The 18,747-nt window shown below is 40.2% G+C and overlaps 2 protein-coding genes across 3 annotated transcripts in view; one reads left to right on the forward strand and one right to left on the reverse strand.

Annotated features, from left to right (window-relative positions):
- MARCHF1 (membrane associated ring-CH-type finger 1) overlaps positions 1 to 7,877 on the forward strand; it is a 1,121,888-nt gene extending 1,114,011 nt beyond the window's left edge. For both annotated transcript variants that reach the window (XM_043870936.1, XM_043870937.1), the window contains one exon: positions 5,597 to 7,877. In XM_043870936.1, coding sequence (XP_043726871.1) covers positions 5,597 to 5,895 — 299 coding nt within the window. In that variant the 3' untranslated portion in view covers positions 5,896 to 7,877. The remainder of the gene's footprint in view (positions 1 to 5,596) is intronic.
- Positions 7,878 to 12,308: 4,431 nt separating this feature from the next.
- TMA16 (translation machinery associated 16 homolog) overlaps positions 12,309 to 18,747 on the reverse strand; it is a 39,660-nt gene continuing 33,221 nt past the window's right edge. The window contains exons 5-7 of the mRNA XM_043870938.1: positions 18,033 to 18,181; positions 15,063 to 15,105; positions 12,309 to 13,382 (exon numbers count right to left, since the gene is read on the reverse strand). Of these exons, the coding sequence (XP_043726873.1) occupies positions 13,202 to 13,382; positions 15,063 to 15,105; positions 18,033 to 18,181 (373 nt within the window). The 3' untranslated portion in view covers positions 12,309 to 13,201. The remainder of the gene's footprint in view (positions 13,383 to 15,062; positions 15,106 to 18,032; positions 18,182 to 18,747) is intronic.

Here is an 18,747-nt window from a genome sequence, read left to right on the forward strand (position 1 = left end):
CTTTTCTTTAGACTTTTTCTGCAAAATATTTTTTCCCTTTCTCAGTTCTGGGTAGATGCAGAATTTCAAACCACAGTCTCCAGTGGACTATCACCCAGGGTTATCAGCCATATTTCCCAACAGAAAATGCTGCATGGTAATCAAAGATCAGCTTTCCAATACCTGTATCTATCTATCAATATTTATACACATGTTATATAAGGTCAGTTTTCTACCATATACTTTTAAACATTATTTTCAGTTTCTTAAAAGCAAGTGAAAATGAGATAGCTTTTATCTTTGGTGTTCAGACTTTTGGAATTAGGAAGCAAGATCTTTATCATGAAGCAGACTCTGTAGTTATTCCTACAGTCACTGGCTAGAGGGACAGCTTCTGACTTGGGTAATTTTGAGTGGGACAGAGGTGATTTTTGTAAAACTTTTTTTTTTTTTGTAAAAGGCTCTCTGTATTTGTGTTCAAATTGTATGTAATGCCTGACTTCCCAAAGTGCACATTATCAGGTGGTTGTAGGCATCCTTGTGAGTTGTTACTAATCTTCCTTTGGCATTGGAACTGTGAGAACTGATCCTGAACTGGCTTTTAAAGTTTTGGGGGGGGAAACTGCATAATTTAAAAGTCAAAATATTTAAAATCCATCCTGACCTTCTTTAACCAGAATGGAAGTTGAATATAAAATAGCAACATCTTCTGAGCTGTAATAACAAGACTGTCAGGAAAAAGTCCTTTGTATGTTGAGTGACTGTCCTTTTAGCTTAAATATGCATCATGCCCCAGATTCCTCCCTTTCTATTTCCTGTGATGAAAAAAGCAAAATCAAAAATACATGGTACTTGAAACTTTAACATCCTAAATTATCCATGTTGTCAACTCTAATTTGGGGGAACAATTACTCCCCCTGCCTTATCTTTACATATTCTAGAAGAATGCTCCAGGGTACTATCTGTGTGCTGGAAACAAATCACAAATATAAGGCCAAGAAAATGAAGCAATTCATGCAATCTATGAAAGAGACTGTAGGTGCAGAGTTAAGGCTGCCCGAGGACCATGTAAATGCATGGAAATGAAGGACTAGTATAGCAAATTGATCTTGTTCACACCTGACTCCCTCACAAGCCTCCAAGCACATCCAGGGTTGGACTGTACCTCCCTGCTGGCTGTTAACATCTGCTTTGAGAGCATCTTAAAAATCACTTCCCTGCCATCCATATAATATTTTCCTTTTCAGCACTGTTGTTTAAACATTCCTTTTTAACATAACTATACATGCTGTTTTGTTAATGACCTCAAAGTGGTAAACGCCGACTTGGGCTAATGGTTGGAAGGCCCACCATATGTCTAGTTGTGCCTTGGTCATGGAGAAGTCATCTTGAATAAAATAATCACTCCAAAGCTTACTTTTTCTCATTTGTTGACTAAGTCAGACTGATCATCCTCCGAAATTTCTTTCTAGGATTGGTTTCTCAAAAGCTTAATGAGCTTGACCTTGCATCAGATAAATTGAAACAAAGTGCTTATACAAATACTGCACATGTATCATCCATGTTTACTCACAGTCAATATTACCATTAAAACTAGTTAAGGAGAAGACTGTAAATATGTGAAATGGGCTATTTCCCTGTGCAAAATTCCTTCATTCTTGGAAAATACCCCTTGTGAAGCCGTTAACCATAAGAAAGGAAATCTTAGTAAGGTCTGATTTGTGAAGAGATTGAATATGAGTCTGAGTCATTTGGAATCTGGCTGTTTCTTAGCCAGGAAAAGAGAGGCTTCTGAGAGTGAAAATAAGGAAACAGTGACTGTAAAGTTGGCGGCAGTGATCCTGCTGGTGGAAAACTCTAGTCTCAGGTTCCTGAGGGTAAATGCCCTTCAACCCAACCTGTCTTCTGATCCTGCCTCAATGTGAGATGCAGTGAGGAAGATCTGGGCAATTTTTTTTATGCCAAAAAAAAAAAATTACAGATTTTACTCTTCCATCATGTTTATTCCTTCATTCAAGGTCTGTAAATACAGTTACTTTTACCTAGACTTCCTACATTCCCTCTCTGGCTTGCTAGAAAAATCTCACCTTAGATACAGAGCATATAATGAGCCGAATGGTCAATGTACTTCTCTTTGTCTGAAGTGCTTTTACTCGCTCTTCAAATACCAGTTTCTTTACAAAATTGTGTACTGATTTCTGTGGTTCTGGTAGCACTGCACTTTCAGGCAGATGGAATGCAGCATTTTGATTCATCTAATTTGTGAAGTCTTCAATGCCATATCACAGGACAAATCTAAAGCCTTTCCTGGAAAACCTATTGGCATGTCTATTGTTTTGGGATGGTGTGGATGTTGTTGCAGCCTTCAGGTATCGTATCACATATACACAATTATCAAAATGGTGGAAGAAGTTATTTTGACAACTGTCTATTGATATGACTTGAAAATTTATTGCCCATTCTTGTAGGATTGACATGATGATATGAAAAGTGAATGAACTGATTGAAGATATCTGAAGGGCAAGAGAAGATTCCCATTTCCTTAGAAAATGATGGTTCACAGAATATCTGCTCCTCCAATCCTTGCTCAAGAATTTCCAGGCATCATCTCTTATCAATACTTAAGAGGTCAAGATGGGCAGAGAGTTGATTTCTAAGTCTTCAGAAACTCCTGAAGAAAGATCTCAAACACAAAGGCAGAAGTAGAGATAAATAATAAATCCTTGGACTTCAGAGAAAAGAAGAGATGATTGAATTGTCTGAAGTTGGATTTTCCAAATTCCTCTTCTGAACTGGCAAGTAGGGTCAACTTTGTGCTCTTAGCAATTTTGAGCACATGCTCCAGCTTCAAAGAATTCTTTGGGTTACACAAGGCGTCCACTCTGAGCTTCCCTTCTTCACCTCCACCCTTCCTTACTGTGTACATTCTTTCCTCTTCACGGAAAACAGCATAGAACTGACTAGTCCAACACAACTGAATGGGAAGACAACATGCTCTCTCTCAATAAAAAGAAGCAAATGCATCTCACCAATGAAAACAACATTGAAAATCCATTTAGCCACATTTTGGCATCTTCTTTTAAGATACCCTTATCATGAGTTTTCCAAAGTAAAATCCTATAACTGCTCAATAATATCAATAATTTCTAAAGGAAACAAAAATCCTGCCCACTTAGTCAAAGGGAAAGAGAAAAATCAGCTGTCTCTGAAAGAAGATGGTCATCTGAACAATGAGTTTGCACTCAAATGGCTTTGGCTCTGGGGTGGGGGATACTCTGTACTTGAAACTTTGTCTAGAGAAATCATGGGAGCTTTGACTCCCCAGGAAAGTAAAAAGGAAGAATGGCCTGAGCAGAGGAAATGAATTCAGAGATACCTTGTGAAAGAAAAGTACCCGGGTCAGGGTCTCCAAGGTCTGGCAGCTGACTACTCCTGACCCCGACTCTTAGGCATGTCATGGGTTTTGACCACTGGGTCTGGGAGGAGAGGTGGGGCAAGAAAGGAGTCTTCTTCAGCCTGTCCATCAATAGCGGAGCTTCACTTGCAAGGGAAGAAAGGCTGTCACTTCTGGTTATATTGGAAAGATTGAGGCACAGCAGTCAAAGTCAGAACTTTGATCATTAGAATGTTCATTCACCCTTGAAATGTCTACTGAGCAAGGCAATGTGAAAAACACAGACCAAGAAGATGCAGATCTTGCACTTGTCAGGATGATGGCATCGCAGAGAATAACTCGTGTCAGAGTGACTCAGGCCACATGTGTAAGAAATAACGTGAAAGGGTGAGCACATCTATTTCTGGGTGGAAATGATTTCCCACTCAGGTTTGTGGGACAGGTAGACACACGGAAATGGAGAAGCAAAATCCTGAGAGAGGAAATGTTATGGGCAGAGGCTCAGAAGGGAAATTATCCAGGCACTTTTAACTTTCAGTGTGAATAGAAATCAGAGGGAAAGTGAGATGTCATGCATGGGGATTTCCCAAAAAATGAGACAAAGCACACTTCATCTCCTGCTTGCCTGTGGTTAAAATTTTTCTAAACAAGGAGACTACTGCTCAATGGAACAGCTGAGAGCAAAAATCCTTCTAAATTTAAAGAACTCCAAGATGTTTAATTTGTGTACTGAATCTTCCCTGCAAGTTTCTAAATAAAGAAGCTTAAGTGGTCGTCTTCTGCAACAGGGCTTCTCAACCTCAGCAGCACTGGCATTTTGGACTAGGTAAACTTCCTGCTGTCCTACACGCTGCAGGATGTTGACAGAGCAGCGTTACAGACCTCGGCTTGTTGAGTCAGTAGCACCTGCCCAAGTGTTACCGGGTGGAACAATCATCTCCAGACACTGCCCGGTGGCCCAGGGAACACAGTTACACCCTCCCCTGCCCAGCGGGGAGCTGCTGGTGCCCAGGTTCACTGACTCAAGTCTGTTCTCCTTGCACAGACACGAGTGAAGAGCAAGGCGAACCCTCCACGGGAGGCAAGCAAAGCAGTGTCCGTTTTGCTGTCAGAGTACAGTAAATGTCACTGTTATCAGTGGGATGTGTAACTCTACTCACTGTTGTCAGTAAACGAAATTCAACTCCCCTATACTGTGGTTTCCAACCAGCCTTCTGTTTGATAGCCTCTCACATGACTGAAGGCAGGTATATCCTCCTCAGCATTCTAATGTTGGCAAGATGTGGTCTCTTGGCCATCATTTATTACACACTTATAATCATGCATGGCCTAAATACTGTTACAGCAAACTCTTCATGAAATAAAGTCCCTTTCTAGTTATAATGATGGAAATTAGGAGAAAACACTGATGCGTAAAAAAGAGATGGTTCTCAGTTACAAAATCTAAGATGGATAAAACAAGTGACTGAAACCCTAAATCTTATGCATGTCTGTACCCAGGAATTTTTTTATCTCTGGTGAGATATAGCAGCTTCTGTGTCTCTCACTTTTTTTTTTTTAATTTAAAGGTAATGCAGGTGGGGGTGGGGACCTATAGGTACAACCCCACACACATAGCTTCTGTTACCTTAAGAGGATTAAGTCTGATTCTTTCACTCAGTATGTACACTATCCTTCCTTAAAGATTTCACTGTAAACAATAAATGCTGAAGTCAGATATCAAAATACAGTGTAGTATCTGATGATCACAGTGGTTCTTGATGGTAAGAGGAATGAGAGACAGTACAGTGGTAGGTGAGAGAAGTCATGTACAATTTTAGCAATACTTTGAGAATACTTAAAGCAATTAAGCAATTTTGGTTGTAATTATTACTAGTTGTTAACAATATATTCCTGATTTATGTTAACAAGTGGGCATAATCCTTTAAGGGCTTCCCAGTGGCTCAGTGGTAAGGAATCCACCAGCAATGTAGGAGACACGGGTTCGATCCCTGGGTTGGGAAGATCCCCTGGAGAAGGAAATGGCAGCCAACTCTAGTATTGCCTGGGAAATCCCATGGATAGAAGAGCCTGGTGGGCTACAGTCCATGGGGTCACCAAAAGAGTCGGACACAACTTAGCAACTAAACAACAGCATGCATGGTCCTTTGAAGGAACCATAAGGGGAAAATCACCTAATCTATCAATAATGACTCGGTGATAACATTCTCTTTTATTTGAAAGGTGTCCTCGAATGGCCATTTTGGACAAAGCTGGTTGTGGTGGCCATCGGCTTCACTGGAGGTCTGGTCTTCATGTACGTCCAGTGCAAGGTCTACGTGCAGCTATGGCGCAGGCTGAAGGCCTACAACCGCGTGATCTTTGTGCAGAACTGCCCGGATGCAGCCAAGAAGGCGGAGAAGAGCCGCTCTTGCGCCGTGAGCATGGACACCAAGGACGCTGGGGCGGTGCCCGCCTTGCAGACGGGGACCACTGCGCGGCCACCCGCGGAGGCCGGGCCCACCGAGCTCATACCCGTGTGACGGGGCCAGCGGGGGCCTGTCACCCAGAGCAGAGTCCAGCCTGTCACTACGGACGACAGAAGCGATCCTGAATAGTCGCCCTCTATCTTCTCTCCGCTTTCTGACTCATTTGTTCTTACTTTGCTCAAAAGGAAAGAAGAAAACACCAAATGACCAGGATCCCATGAAACAGTCTCAAGTGTAAGGAGGAAATGTGGAAGTTAGCTGGAAAAGGATCTCTGAGACAATTCACCACTGGAGCAAGGGATGCTTTTAGGCAAGGAGGAAAGCCTGAGTGGACAGACCTGTGAGTCCTCACAGTACCAGGGAAAGTTCCAGAGTAAGGACTTGAGTTAAACATGTGTTTCTTCTAGGGCCTCATGATGCTAACTCTCTCATCTGGAAATGACAAAGGTATTTGGGTTTAAGCTTGAAATTGTCTGCATTATCCCTAAGGCACATTAGACGCATATTTTGATATTCATACTTCGACAGCTAACAGGTTTTTATGGCTATAGTGGAGTCCAGTTTGTTTTGACTGGTGCATGTTTTTAAAATAAATGCAAGACACATTTGAAGATATTAATACTTGGAATTATGTTTAAGTCATGAAGAGTAGATTTTGAAAGATTTTGGGATTTAATTAGCTCTGTTAAATACCCAGAAGCCTTGTATACTCCACTTGGACCCTCTGAAACAGCACTGTCCAACAGAAATGTAACGTGAGCCACAACGGCTGGCTTACATACACAAATTTAAAATTTTCTAGTAGCACCATTAGAAAAAGTAAAAATAAACAGGTGAATTTCGACAATGTTTTATTTAGCATTATATACCCATTATCATTTCAATGTCATCATGATAAAAAATTATTGAGTTATTTTACATCTCCTTTTATGAACCAAGTCTTCAAAATCCAGTATGCATTTCATCCTTACAGGGAATCTCAATTCAAATCCACTGTATTGGATACAGCAGCCCTAAAATTAGACACAAAACCTGTTTTAACAGCTGAATCTTTCAAAACAGCACTTCATTCTTTTTTTCAAAGTATCACAAATGTTATTTTACAAAGCACTAATCAAATGAAGTATCTTAATAAGAGTTAGACAAAGTTACTATTTTTTAAAGGGTAAAAAAACAAAACTATAAAGCAATCTGCCTGTGACAAAGTTTCAAAATTAACTTATTTGCTACTATGAAGCACTTATAATAGGGGAAATAAAAAATAAATTTTTTAAGTCAAATGTACTTTTTTAAATCCACTTAAGGTGTCAACTTGACAGATGAGTAGTGAGTAGTTATGACCAAGCATTTAGACTGTATATTAAAGAGCTGACAATTATTTCCCTTGCTCAACTGGGAAGTAAAAACATTCAAGGTTCTGTGATAAGTAATAAATTGAGTTGTTTAGGTTTGACAGATGAGTTGATTATTGTATTCTTTGCATATTCATGTGAACCTGAAGCATGAATAATACTGCAGTGAGCTAGACTAATGATTATAAATATAGTGGCCTGTCAAAGAGAGATGTCTTACATAAAACAAGGTGATTTATTTTTGCTAGCTATTGTTATTTATTATTGTGAAAAGGCAACCATGATGGCCATAGAACCAAAGCATGGGTTTCGCACTGCACAGATCTGGGTATCACATCACTGATGTACTTTGTAACGGTCAATGTGCTTGTTCCTCACAGGTTACCACAGAAAAAGAAAGAGATAACCTTTCACTGAGAAGGATGCTATGATACTAGTAGTGGCTGACACTGAGTCCAAATAGTCCCAGTTCTTAGAAATAGAGCAAAGGTCAACAGCGTCAACTTTGTGTGCATGTGGGGTGTGTGTGTTCCTGTATATACATGAGAAAAACGTTAACGTGTTCAGTCAGGCAGCAAACAAGAGGTTTTTTAAAGCTCATCTTTCTTAAAACTTGTTGAATGAAGGCACAGGAAAAAAAAAAAAAAAAACACTTGAGGCAACTAAACTGGACCAAAATTTCTGCACAATTAAAATATATGAACCTTAAACTGGACTTTGTATTAACTTAATTTCCATCTTCAAGGTTTAAAACACATACATTCACGGATAATGAAGCTTTGGGTGACTTAACCATGGCACTTCACTCAAGGGACTAAACGTGATTCATTTCTTCTGATAACTTTCCTAAGCAGTTTACTAATCCATGTCTCCTGAGGTTTAGCAATGGCAACACTTCCACAAGTTCCTGAGGGAACAAAATCATCACCAGCAAAGAACTGTTGATCTCTCTGTTGTCTGCTCTGTAAGGAAAAGGATTATTTACACCAAAAATACCATTTCAATTCTGTCCAAACTTCAGAAAGATAGGTAACTCTATGGCTCATTTCACAGTGGAAGATGATTGGCTGACATAAGGCCTGGTTTATTAAGGCGCACACTGAACACTAGAATGAAAAATGAAGATAATCTTTACTGTATTAATGATAAAAGAGGACATGGTGTTTTAAAACCACACATAAACTCTCAAAATTAACTTGAATAGGCTTTGTCTTTCTTGAACTGAGAAAATATAGAGCTCTCTAACGTGTTAAAAGTCAGCATTATTCTGCTATTCTTTTTTAAAACCTGAACTCTCGAATTTAAATCATTAAAAAGTTTTCCCATAATGGCTGTTGAAGGTTCAAACAACTGAAATAACTATGTGTATTTAAAACCTAGTGTTGATTGTTTTCTTTTATACTGTGTGGCAATGGTTTCTGACCTTTCAATGACTGGGTGTGGCTTTGTGAAAATACTTTCGTGGACTGGATATACCCTTCAAAAAGAAAAACTGCTCTCTGGAATGCTCTTCAATTTTTTGAAGCATGTTTACCTGCTTATTTAAGAAATAAAATGGAATCGAAACAAAGGACTTAAATTGAAGAATAAATTTATAGTTCTACTAAAACCTTGGCTTTTTATAATCACAACTCTGTGGTATTACCATTTACACTGTAATTTTTTTTAAAGAACTGTCACTTTTATTGTATAAGCTCAAATATTAAGTTATAAAGAAATTAAATTCATATATATTTTTTTTTACGTGAAGCCAAAAAAGGCAATCAAGCTTAAGTACAAATGAAACAAAAATGTTACCATTAGCTTAAGATATAAAACAATGGAGAAACTGAAGGAAGACAGGCGTATACAGTAAAGGAGTCTTTCAAATGCCACAGGATTAAATCTCATTCTGAGCTGCTGCTCATGTGATTATAGTCCCAGAGAGATAGCTGCATAGTTAATCTGTTTTCAAAAGGTCCCTGAACCCACCTGTATAGTTTGGCTGGAAAACCAGCCCATTAGAGCAATGGCGTCACTAACACATTCTGTCACAGAGGTGAGGTGGAAACTAGCCCATCAGAGCAATGGCCTCACTGACACATTCTCGTTGTCATGGAGGTGAGGTGGGAAGAGTGTTTCATTTGCCTGACACAGTTCTCCTTTCCTTTCATGCCAGTTAGTATTTTGGAACAAAGTAGAGCTCTCCAAACTTAACACTGTCATTATTGTAGTTGTCATATAATTGTGTAGGACTTACACTTTAATTAAGAAAGATGGAAACCAATTTTCTCCCCTTTTACATCAGCCCAAAGGTGCTATTTTATATATCAATACAGTTGAGAGGAAGTACTGTTATTTTGGGCTGCACTGTTTCCTCCACATCTGAAGAAAGCCCATTTGAAACTGCATTAAGACAAAAGAAAAATTTTAACTGTGTGCAATTTTGGGGATTGAGCATTTGTACTTTTTTGGTTTTTCCTAATTCTCTTGCATTAACAATTTACTGTTTTGTGAATTATGTGTACTAAGACAAAGTAAGGAAAACAAATAATTCCCTGTGAAAAAAGACTTTGTATATTAAATAAGTGACCCAAACTTTTGTTGTGATTTCTTTATTTTTTAACTAACTTACCTGAATTTCTTCAGATTTGTATCTGCAACATTCAAACAGCCTTGAGTTCTTAAGATTCTGCAATGGTCTGGGTTTTTAAGCAGGGTCTGAACATATTTTAAGGTCAACATAGGTTGATTAACACATGGCATTTTAGGAAGGATTAAATAGGTGCGTTAACGAGGGAAAATCAATGAAAATAATCTACACAGACTTTCAAACTCTGTTTTAAAGAAAAAAAAAATTAAGAAAAATCAGAATGCAATCCAGAAAAAGATTCTCTGATGAATAAGGCTTGGATATACAAAAGAATGTAACAGTATTTTCCTACCCAGAGGTAATAAAAACTAAAAGAGGGAATCTAATTCAAACCTAAGTGGGTTGGTGATCAGTGAAGAAAACACCCCAACTGAAGCCCCAGCTTTGAAGCCTGAATTCAGGGTCTAATTGGATGCGATCATTCTTCTGTCCAAACGGAACATGTGCATCTGTCTTCTTATCCTCCCAAATTACAACAAACAAACCGAGATCATAAATCATTGTCACTGTGTGTTTAGCCAGTGACCAAAACCGGGAGCTGTGACAGAGACACCAAGGGTGGGGTAGACTCCTTGACCAAGGGAAGTGGCAGGGCAGGAAGCAGTCTTGAACAAGGCACATCAGCAAGATCCAGCCCGGGGGGACAGTCTGCGCTGGAGTTTAAGCCAGTTCACTCCTTACCGAGGCTCGCAAGGAGAGAGGAAGAGGCGCTGGCTCCTCGGGAGTCCTGCCCCAGAGGGGAGGCACAGGAAGAAAGGCGCACGTGATCACTAACACTGCACGAGGCGGGGGCGCCCTCTTGCTGAGAAGTGCAGTTAGGCCCTTTCGCAGCCTGCAGCCACAGCGGGCTGAGAAGGAGGTCTCACAGGCGGTGACAAGCTGTCCACTTGTTCCCCCGGAAAACAGGGAGGCAAACGTGCAGTGCCCTGTGGAAGCTCCGCACAGCACCCCACGTCTTCCTGCTCTAGGAAGACCACATGGCACTCTTCTGAGGCTCAGGAACGCCGCGGCCCAGCCTGGCCTCAGAGGACACACACGCTCATCAGGGGGCCAGCACCAAGCTGTCCCCACCCGGGACATGGCTTGACCACCCTGGGGCAGGACAGGCAGACAGTGTGTCTGAAACGAGGCCAGCCCAGGGCATGTGGAGAGGACGTCAGCAATCAGAGCACCTCAGGCTTCTCTGACCATGTTTAGTCTGGCCGTGGTACAGAACGTGAATTTCATTCCAAACATGCTGGATGTCAATGTAGGTTCATCAGTTATAACATGTGTACCATCTGGTGGTGGATATTGGTAAGCGGGAGGCTATACATGTGGGGCTAGGGAGTATAAGGGAAATATCTTTACTTTCCTCTTGATTTTAATGTGAACCTAAAATTATTTTTTAAAAAATAAGATCTTTTAAAAAAGGGGTCAAGAATAAAATCACACCCTATCAAATAAACATGCTTTGGCACCTATTCAATCTTCTGTCCTGAAGCATAAGGATTACAAGAGCAGAAAACGCTATTTAAGGTGAACAGAGTCCCAGAGAGAGACCAATGCCTGCAAGGCAAGGAAGTGGCTAGGTATTAGGAATAGCGGCTACAGATAGCAGTTAGTGGCTGAGTTTAGAAATGTATCCTAAGCCCAACTCCGTGGACTTCAGCTTGCTGATTTAGACCAGGGATTGGCAAACTCTGGCAAGCAGGTCAAACCTAGCCTGTAGCCTATCTGGGTATGGCCATGATGGGTTTCACATTTTTAAAGGGTGGTAAAACACACATACATATATAAGAATACGCAAGAGACACTACATTTGGCCTGCAATATCTAAAATATTTACTATCTGCCATTTTATTATCTGTCCACCGCGAGTTTACAAAGAATTGCCAACAAAGTGTTACTTTTACTTGGTTCCATGGCTGTGGACTAGAGAAGCTATCTCTCAAAGGTTTAATACTGACAGAAAAGGGGATGGGACAAGCATCACTGCAGAAAGAACATGTTCCATAGACAATGGTTAAGGGGACCATTTAGGAGGATTACTCTAAAGACAAATGATCTCTTAGGTTACTCTGGTCTAGCCAGGAGTGACAATTACAGTCCTAAATTCATTCAACAAGCACTCACCTGTTCTGGTTCCAAGCAGTACAGCCTGTTATATTTTCTGCTTTGATAGTGCAGGGAAAACTAGAAATAAATCTTGGAGGAGAATGTTCTGCCATTTTCACAAGTTATTCATCTAACAGTAATGCTTTTTAAATACCAGAATGGATAAAGCAGTTTTTATTCTCTTTACTGTAATTTATGACTCAGTTTTTATAGTCGTTTTGAAACAAAAAATGAATTCCCTTCCCCCAAGAAGGAAATTTTCCAATGACCAAAGAGATAAGAACTTACTATATAACCATAAAACCATACTTCTGCATGGATTACCTAAAGCCAAAGCAAGTCAGCATTAGTTAAATCACTAAACATTAAATAATAAGAACCTTAAGTAAAATTATAGAAATAAGTTTTATTTCTAACCTTCTGAAGTAAAAAAGCTGTTAACAACACAGTTGACACCTGGTTACCTCATACAGAATTTTTTTTTCCCTTGAAAATGCACTTTCACTGCACTCTTTAGGAAACAGACCAGAAGAAACTTGCATTTAACAAGTTCTGTTAAGAACATTCTACCACATTCATGTTTTTCATGATGTTGGAAACACTGAGTTACATGTCAATTTAACCTATCTCTCAGAAGAAGAAATAAGACAATTGAAATAAATAGTTCTCTAATCTTTAGTTCTGTTTCCACAAATAAAATCTAATACTTTTCACAATGAGAAAGTAAAAAATAATATAAAAACAAAACTAGCCAACCTGAAATCATTTATCCCCTTTATCCAGATAACAGGTTAATAACAGGAGATCCACAGAAGAATATGTTGGTGATTCTTCTTTAAACACTTACCTAACTCTGGGTCAAAGATAATAAATAACAGCAATGTACAATCCTTAAGTGTATATAAATTCTGTATCACATTTTCCCTATTTTATAAGAAAATAGGTTTGATGTATAAGAGGAAGAACAGTGAAAAACACTGCTAAAAGGCAGTTTTGCTGTCATCATTGCTCACTCAAGAAGTACCCACATTAACCTTCTAGCAAAATAGCTACTGCCTATGACCCAAAATATGATAGGTGATTCTAAGTAAACATGCTTAATGTAAATGAAAAGCAACATTCCTTTTTAAGTAAAAATTGCCACACTGTTTTTGAAACTGAAAATATAAGAGTAAGGTAAAACAGCAAATTCGTGTGTTGAGACAATTATTTACCATAATCAATTCAAGTATAACTTGGAAGTTCTCAAATTATTTATTTTCAACTCAAGCAAAGACACTTAGGCCACCGCAGTCATTTCCTCGTCTGTGTCACTTGACTCATCTTTCAGTTCCAATTCCCCTAAATCTCTGTCTACAGCGGTCACAGCTTTCTTCTTACACTTCTTGGGCACCGCATCACTAGCACAGACTTTTCTCATTTTAATGTTTGGCAATTTCTTCAGATCAAAATCCCATTCCCTAGACAAAAGAGAGAATGCAGAGAGTTGGTGAGGTGGGGAATGAAGTCAATATTCAAAACTATGCAGAAAAAAGTTTATAAATTTACAGCAGACTCAAATGTGCTAGACGGAAACAATATAAATGCACCCAAAAAATGGGGGAAAAAAAATGTCCCCAAAACTAAGGTTTGCATTTTCCACACTTAGCGTACTTTCTCATTCATCTGTAGTATGTTATAGTTGCTCACTCACGTCTGACACTGCGACCCCATGGACTGTAGCCCGCTAAGTTCCTCTGTCCATGGGATCTCCTAGGCAAGAATACTGGAGTGGGTTGCCATTCCCTTCTCCAGGGGATCTTCCTGACCCAGGGATCGAACCCAGGTCTCCAGCACTGCAAGCAGATTCTTTACCATCTGAGCCACCAGGGAAGCCCCATTAATCTATAATAGCAGTTAACTGCCCAGGGAATTTCACACATTCAAGATTTTCAAAACAATGCAGGAAAACATTAGGTAGAAGTTACAAGGAGGCTGTTCCTTTCTTTTATGATTCTTAACCTGAACACTTCCCTCTATCGGGACATACAGTATCAGGAAATCTCAAAAGCAGGAACTATACCACACTGGGAAATCTCCAAAATGCAGAGTCAGAAAGGTTTTTCTCTTCACACACAATGGTAAGTCACAATTAAGTTTCAGCAACCAAACAATTCTTATAACAGAAAACTTCCAGTTTCTCAACCTCAGCATTTCTGTGACAATCCTATGTTCAGTTACTTTGGGAGCAAAATGAAGACTGTTTTGAGAACTAAACTCTACCTAGATAAAAATACTAACAGTCTATGCTAATTTCTTCTCATTTTTGGCTTTCTTTGGAGGAGGCAGAATCTATACCGTTTTACTGAATAAAGGGAATACTTATATATCTGACTACTTAATATTACAGGCAAAAAAATTAACATCTGAAAAAATCTTAAGCTGCATGTACTTACATTATAACTACATGTAAATGAGTTAAAAAATGAACCACTTCTTAAATACGACTGATAATTTTTATGAGCTGAGATTTTATGAATATTAAGTATTTTCTATAAATTCAGAAGTATAATAATATAAAATAAACAAAGGTTTTAAATAATATGGACTTAATTTATCTAATTTCAGTTAAAATTTCAGGCTGATCAACATGACCTACCTAAGGTCAAAGTGATTAATAAAAATTATTTTCTAAAGAAAAATAATTTATGTTTGAAAACTAAAAACTGGAAATCCTACTCACTGGTCTTTCTGGTCAGAGTACTATTAGAGAGATCACTGGGTCACCTGGTTCTTGATGATTCCCTTCCCACCAACCAACTTCTCCAGAAGGAGGTGCTGCAAACAGTCTGGGAATGGGTCTCTGAGCCATCAAGTCTGCTGCTGACAGTTTTTTTTTTGTTTTGTTTTACATAACAGAGAGGAACAGTGACATCATGTTCTTTTAAATACTATATTGAAGAATTTTGAAGTATTTTGTAAAACAAAAGCACTAGGACACTATCATTTCAGGCATTTCTAACAAATGTAACTTAGGAAAATTCTTACTTATCTGATGAAAGAGAGGTTAAAAAGAACCCCTGAATACTCAAAAGGGAAGAAAGTTTATCTATCATGTATTTTACATGCAGCTATAAAGAAAAAAAATGCAACAAACTCACCTAAAAGTTTTCAGATTATCTGCATTTAAAATGTCTGGAATCTCTGGAAAAGAAAATATATTTATTAGGTAAAGTCTTCTATTACAGTATTTATAGTTTCTTCCTTTATTATCTCAGGAAGAAATAGAAATAACTGACAGACAGAAGAATGCCCAAAGCAAAACAAACTTTCAAAGCATGATTACAAAGCTACAATGAAAAGAAGTTTCAAAAGTATAAAGGACTTAGTTTAATAAGAAGGTGATTAAAAAAAAACAACACTATTAAATAATGCATTCTAAAATAGAATCTATAAAATGAAATGAATCTACAACAAAAATGTTTGACCTTTACAACAGCTTCAGAAAATAAGAATGTGAGTGAGGAATGGCTATACCAAACAGGGGCAAGACGGAGAGATGTTGGTACGTAGTCTTCACTGAATGTTACGGACAGCATCTCTGACCATTTGCCCATGTTTCTAGACGCCTGTAGACTTGTGTCACCACATTCCCTGGGCTGAGGCCTAACCAGAACACAAAGTGTGAGATCTGGCACTGGCTTCACCACCAGTAGATGCCTGACCTGGGATGTGCTGTCAATTACTGCTACTCAGCCTGGTGGCTTCAGGTCGAGACTGAGCAGAGCTACCTGAGAGGCCATCACAAGGGCGGAGCTGAGATTCAGGCGGCTCGAGCCATGGAGAGCAGAGCGGCCGCGCAAGTCATCAGACTCCAGGTGTACCTGGCTGATGAGCTGGAGGTGGGGTCTGAAATGTCTGCCGGATGACGGGCAAGTGGTGATGTCACTGACTGAAACACAGATTGTACAGAAGGAGCCAGTTTTAGGAGAAAAGCTGGGCTTTGCTTTGGGACATGCCAAACTGGAGCTGTCTAGAAGACATTCAGGCAGAGATTTTAAGAAACTCAAGTTTGAGTCTGGAGTTCTAGGGACAAGTTAGGATTGACAACATAAATTTGGAAGTCATGACATTTAGATGGTATTTAAAAGCACAGGATTAAATGAGATAAATGCAGGACCTGGTATAAACTGGAAAGACAAGAGGCCCAAGGACAGACATCTGGGCCAATTATTTAGTTTGTGAGGTTATGAAAAGGAGTTAACTTAGGAAACTGACATTATGGCCAGTGAACTAGGAGGAAAACCGGGAAAGGACAGCGGCTACTACCCCAAATAAAAAGTGTGACAAAAAACGAAGGGATCATCTGTAGCAAAGGCTGCACAGAAGTTGACTATGAGAGTCGGTACCCAGTACACTACCTCTGTCTTAGCAACTTAAACAGTTCATCAGCGACGAGGACTTTGAGTGGTGGCTACAAGAGCCTAATTTAAGGGCTTCCAAAGAAAATGGAAGATGAAGAAATGGAGACTATAAGCACAGACAAATTTAAGTGAAAGGACACAGGAGTGGTTGAAGCTTTCCCTCAATCCCTACATGTCACATGCAATCTCATTTAACTTTTAAACGACCTGGGAAGGGGAGGTGTACGATTCATCTCTATTTTTAAATGGAAGGTAACAAGGCTGGGGAGTGGGTAAGAAGTAACTTGTCCTGTTACACAGTAAGCTGCAACGGTCTCAGTACAGATCTAACCTGTATTAAACCTATTCTGTTTTTGTTTTTTTTTTTCTTTTTTTTTTTTTCCAGTAAAAAAAACTCATTTCTTAGGAATGCTGAAGAGGAACTGCCATCTACTCAGGGTTCCTAGTGTTACTGAAGGTGATAAGTGCCTGAAGTTAACCTTCTGACTGCGAAGACATCCAACTCAATGAACCTACTGCCAGCTTCTGACGCAGCTGCAGAAAACAACTGCCCCACCCAATCAGAACACCCCAGGTTAACTGATCACTGGAGGGAACCCATTCTCCTTTCTGGCATCTTCATAAAGAGGGAGCCCCTGAAACCCTGGGCATTCCACCTGTGACCCTTACAATGGCAGGACTCCCGGCCCCTGCTTGCCCCCTCTTTCTCTACTGGAGCCCTCACCGTGTGCCCCTCAGGGTACCTCCAGGACCTGCAAGCACTAAATTTTGTGTTTTTCAAAGCTCCCTGCTGGGTGTTGCTTAAGTGCACCCTGCAGTCATAGTAAGAAACCACCAGGGAGGCTTGGCCTCAGGGGAGAATGCCTGCGGGGCGCCCCAGGTTTTCCGGGATCAAGTGTTGCTATTGCCAGGGCTGGGACCTACACAGCAGGAGTCGGCAGGATAACGCCTTCAGGCTCCTACTGTTATTACTAAAGCTAAAAAACCTTATTTTCCTATTAAACATTTCATTTACTGTGCTCTCCAAGCCAATCCACACAGGAGTGCCTACAGGGATCAGGCAGGGAACGTCCGGGACCAGGGAATGCTAAGTCTTAAAAGTGATGGCTGCTGTTCTGCTCTAGCAGACAATGCTGTCAGACCGTATGTTTAACGGGCATCCAGAAATCTACACTTTTCATGTGAAATCAGCAGATCTTTCTATACTGACAATGCATACGCCAATCAAACATTACTTGCAGGCCATGAGCAGCCTTTGGCTTGTTCTCTGCTGGTGGGCTTTGCAAGCCCTTACAAGTGCCCTCTCCTCTCCTCCTACGCACTTTTCTTCAGACAGTGCTGCTAAACGAACAACACACTTGTCTTCAGGAACTGTAAGAAATGCTACACTGCTAAGAAAGAAAATTTGATTTCTATAATTTCTCAAGAATGGCTGCAACAAGTATAGCTCTTTAATGTGACTGGAGACAGGCAAGTAATAACCCTAGACCAGAGCAGGTTAAGCACATGCCTGAAGGGAGAGGAAAACATTACTATCATAGTAGAAAAATATCACTGTCAAAATTGACAGTTTGGGGAATGTAGGAGAAAAAAAGAAAGAATTAAAAAATTCCAAATATTCAAAAAGAAAGAAAAGGAAAACCGAAGTAAACTAGATAAACAGGACAAGTGACAGTGACAAGACGGCAGGAAGCAGCACGGACGCACCGAGGCCGTGGGCCTGGTACTGCCGCTGCTCCCGCTCCAGGGTCTGCCTGATGGCCGCCTCCCGAGAGCAGTGCCTCCGGCCCTGCCTGTCCTTGAAGCTGTTCCGCAACTCAATCTGCTCCAGCTCGCTGCTGAATCGATTCAAATACCTGAAAAACAAGAGGGTCTGACTTACAATGTCTGTTTGGCGTACATTACTTCATTTAAAACATAATCCCCAGCCACTGCCTGTCCTTCTCAAATTTTCATTTTCCTCTAGACTCCTTCAAGTTCTCAGACCTCAGACTTTCTCTTGATAACGCAACCACTTTCAAAACTTCTGTGAACAAATCAAAGCCTGCATTACAGTGTCTATTAAACTCCAGGTCCTCACACTCCACTACCTCCTGGATGCCTCCATCTGGCTTAACAGGTGACATCTTAACACGCCCTCCGCCCTGCCCCTGGTCCCCTCCAAACCTGCTCCACCTCTGCCCTGGCCCCCGCCCTCATTCACGCAGATGAAGACTGGATCACCCTGACACCTCTCTCTCCCCTTTATGCCACATTTAAGTCTTCACTGAAGATTGAGACTTTTACCCCCGCTTAAACTCTCTTGACATTTCCATTTCTCTTTACCACACTGCTCCCACCACCACCTCTTGCCTGGACGGCTTCATCAGCCTCTTAATAGTCTGCCCCCTCATCCACTTTCCTCACTCTCAAAAGTTTAAAT

This window comes from Cervus elaphus, chromosome 17 (assembly GCF_910594005.1).
Source record: "Cervus elaphus chromosome 17, mCerEla1.1, whole genome shotgun sequence".
Lineage (NCBI taxonomy): Eukaryota > Metazoa > Chordata > Mammalia > Artiodactyla > Cervidae > Cervus > Cervus elaphus.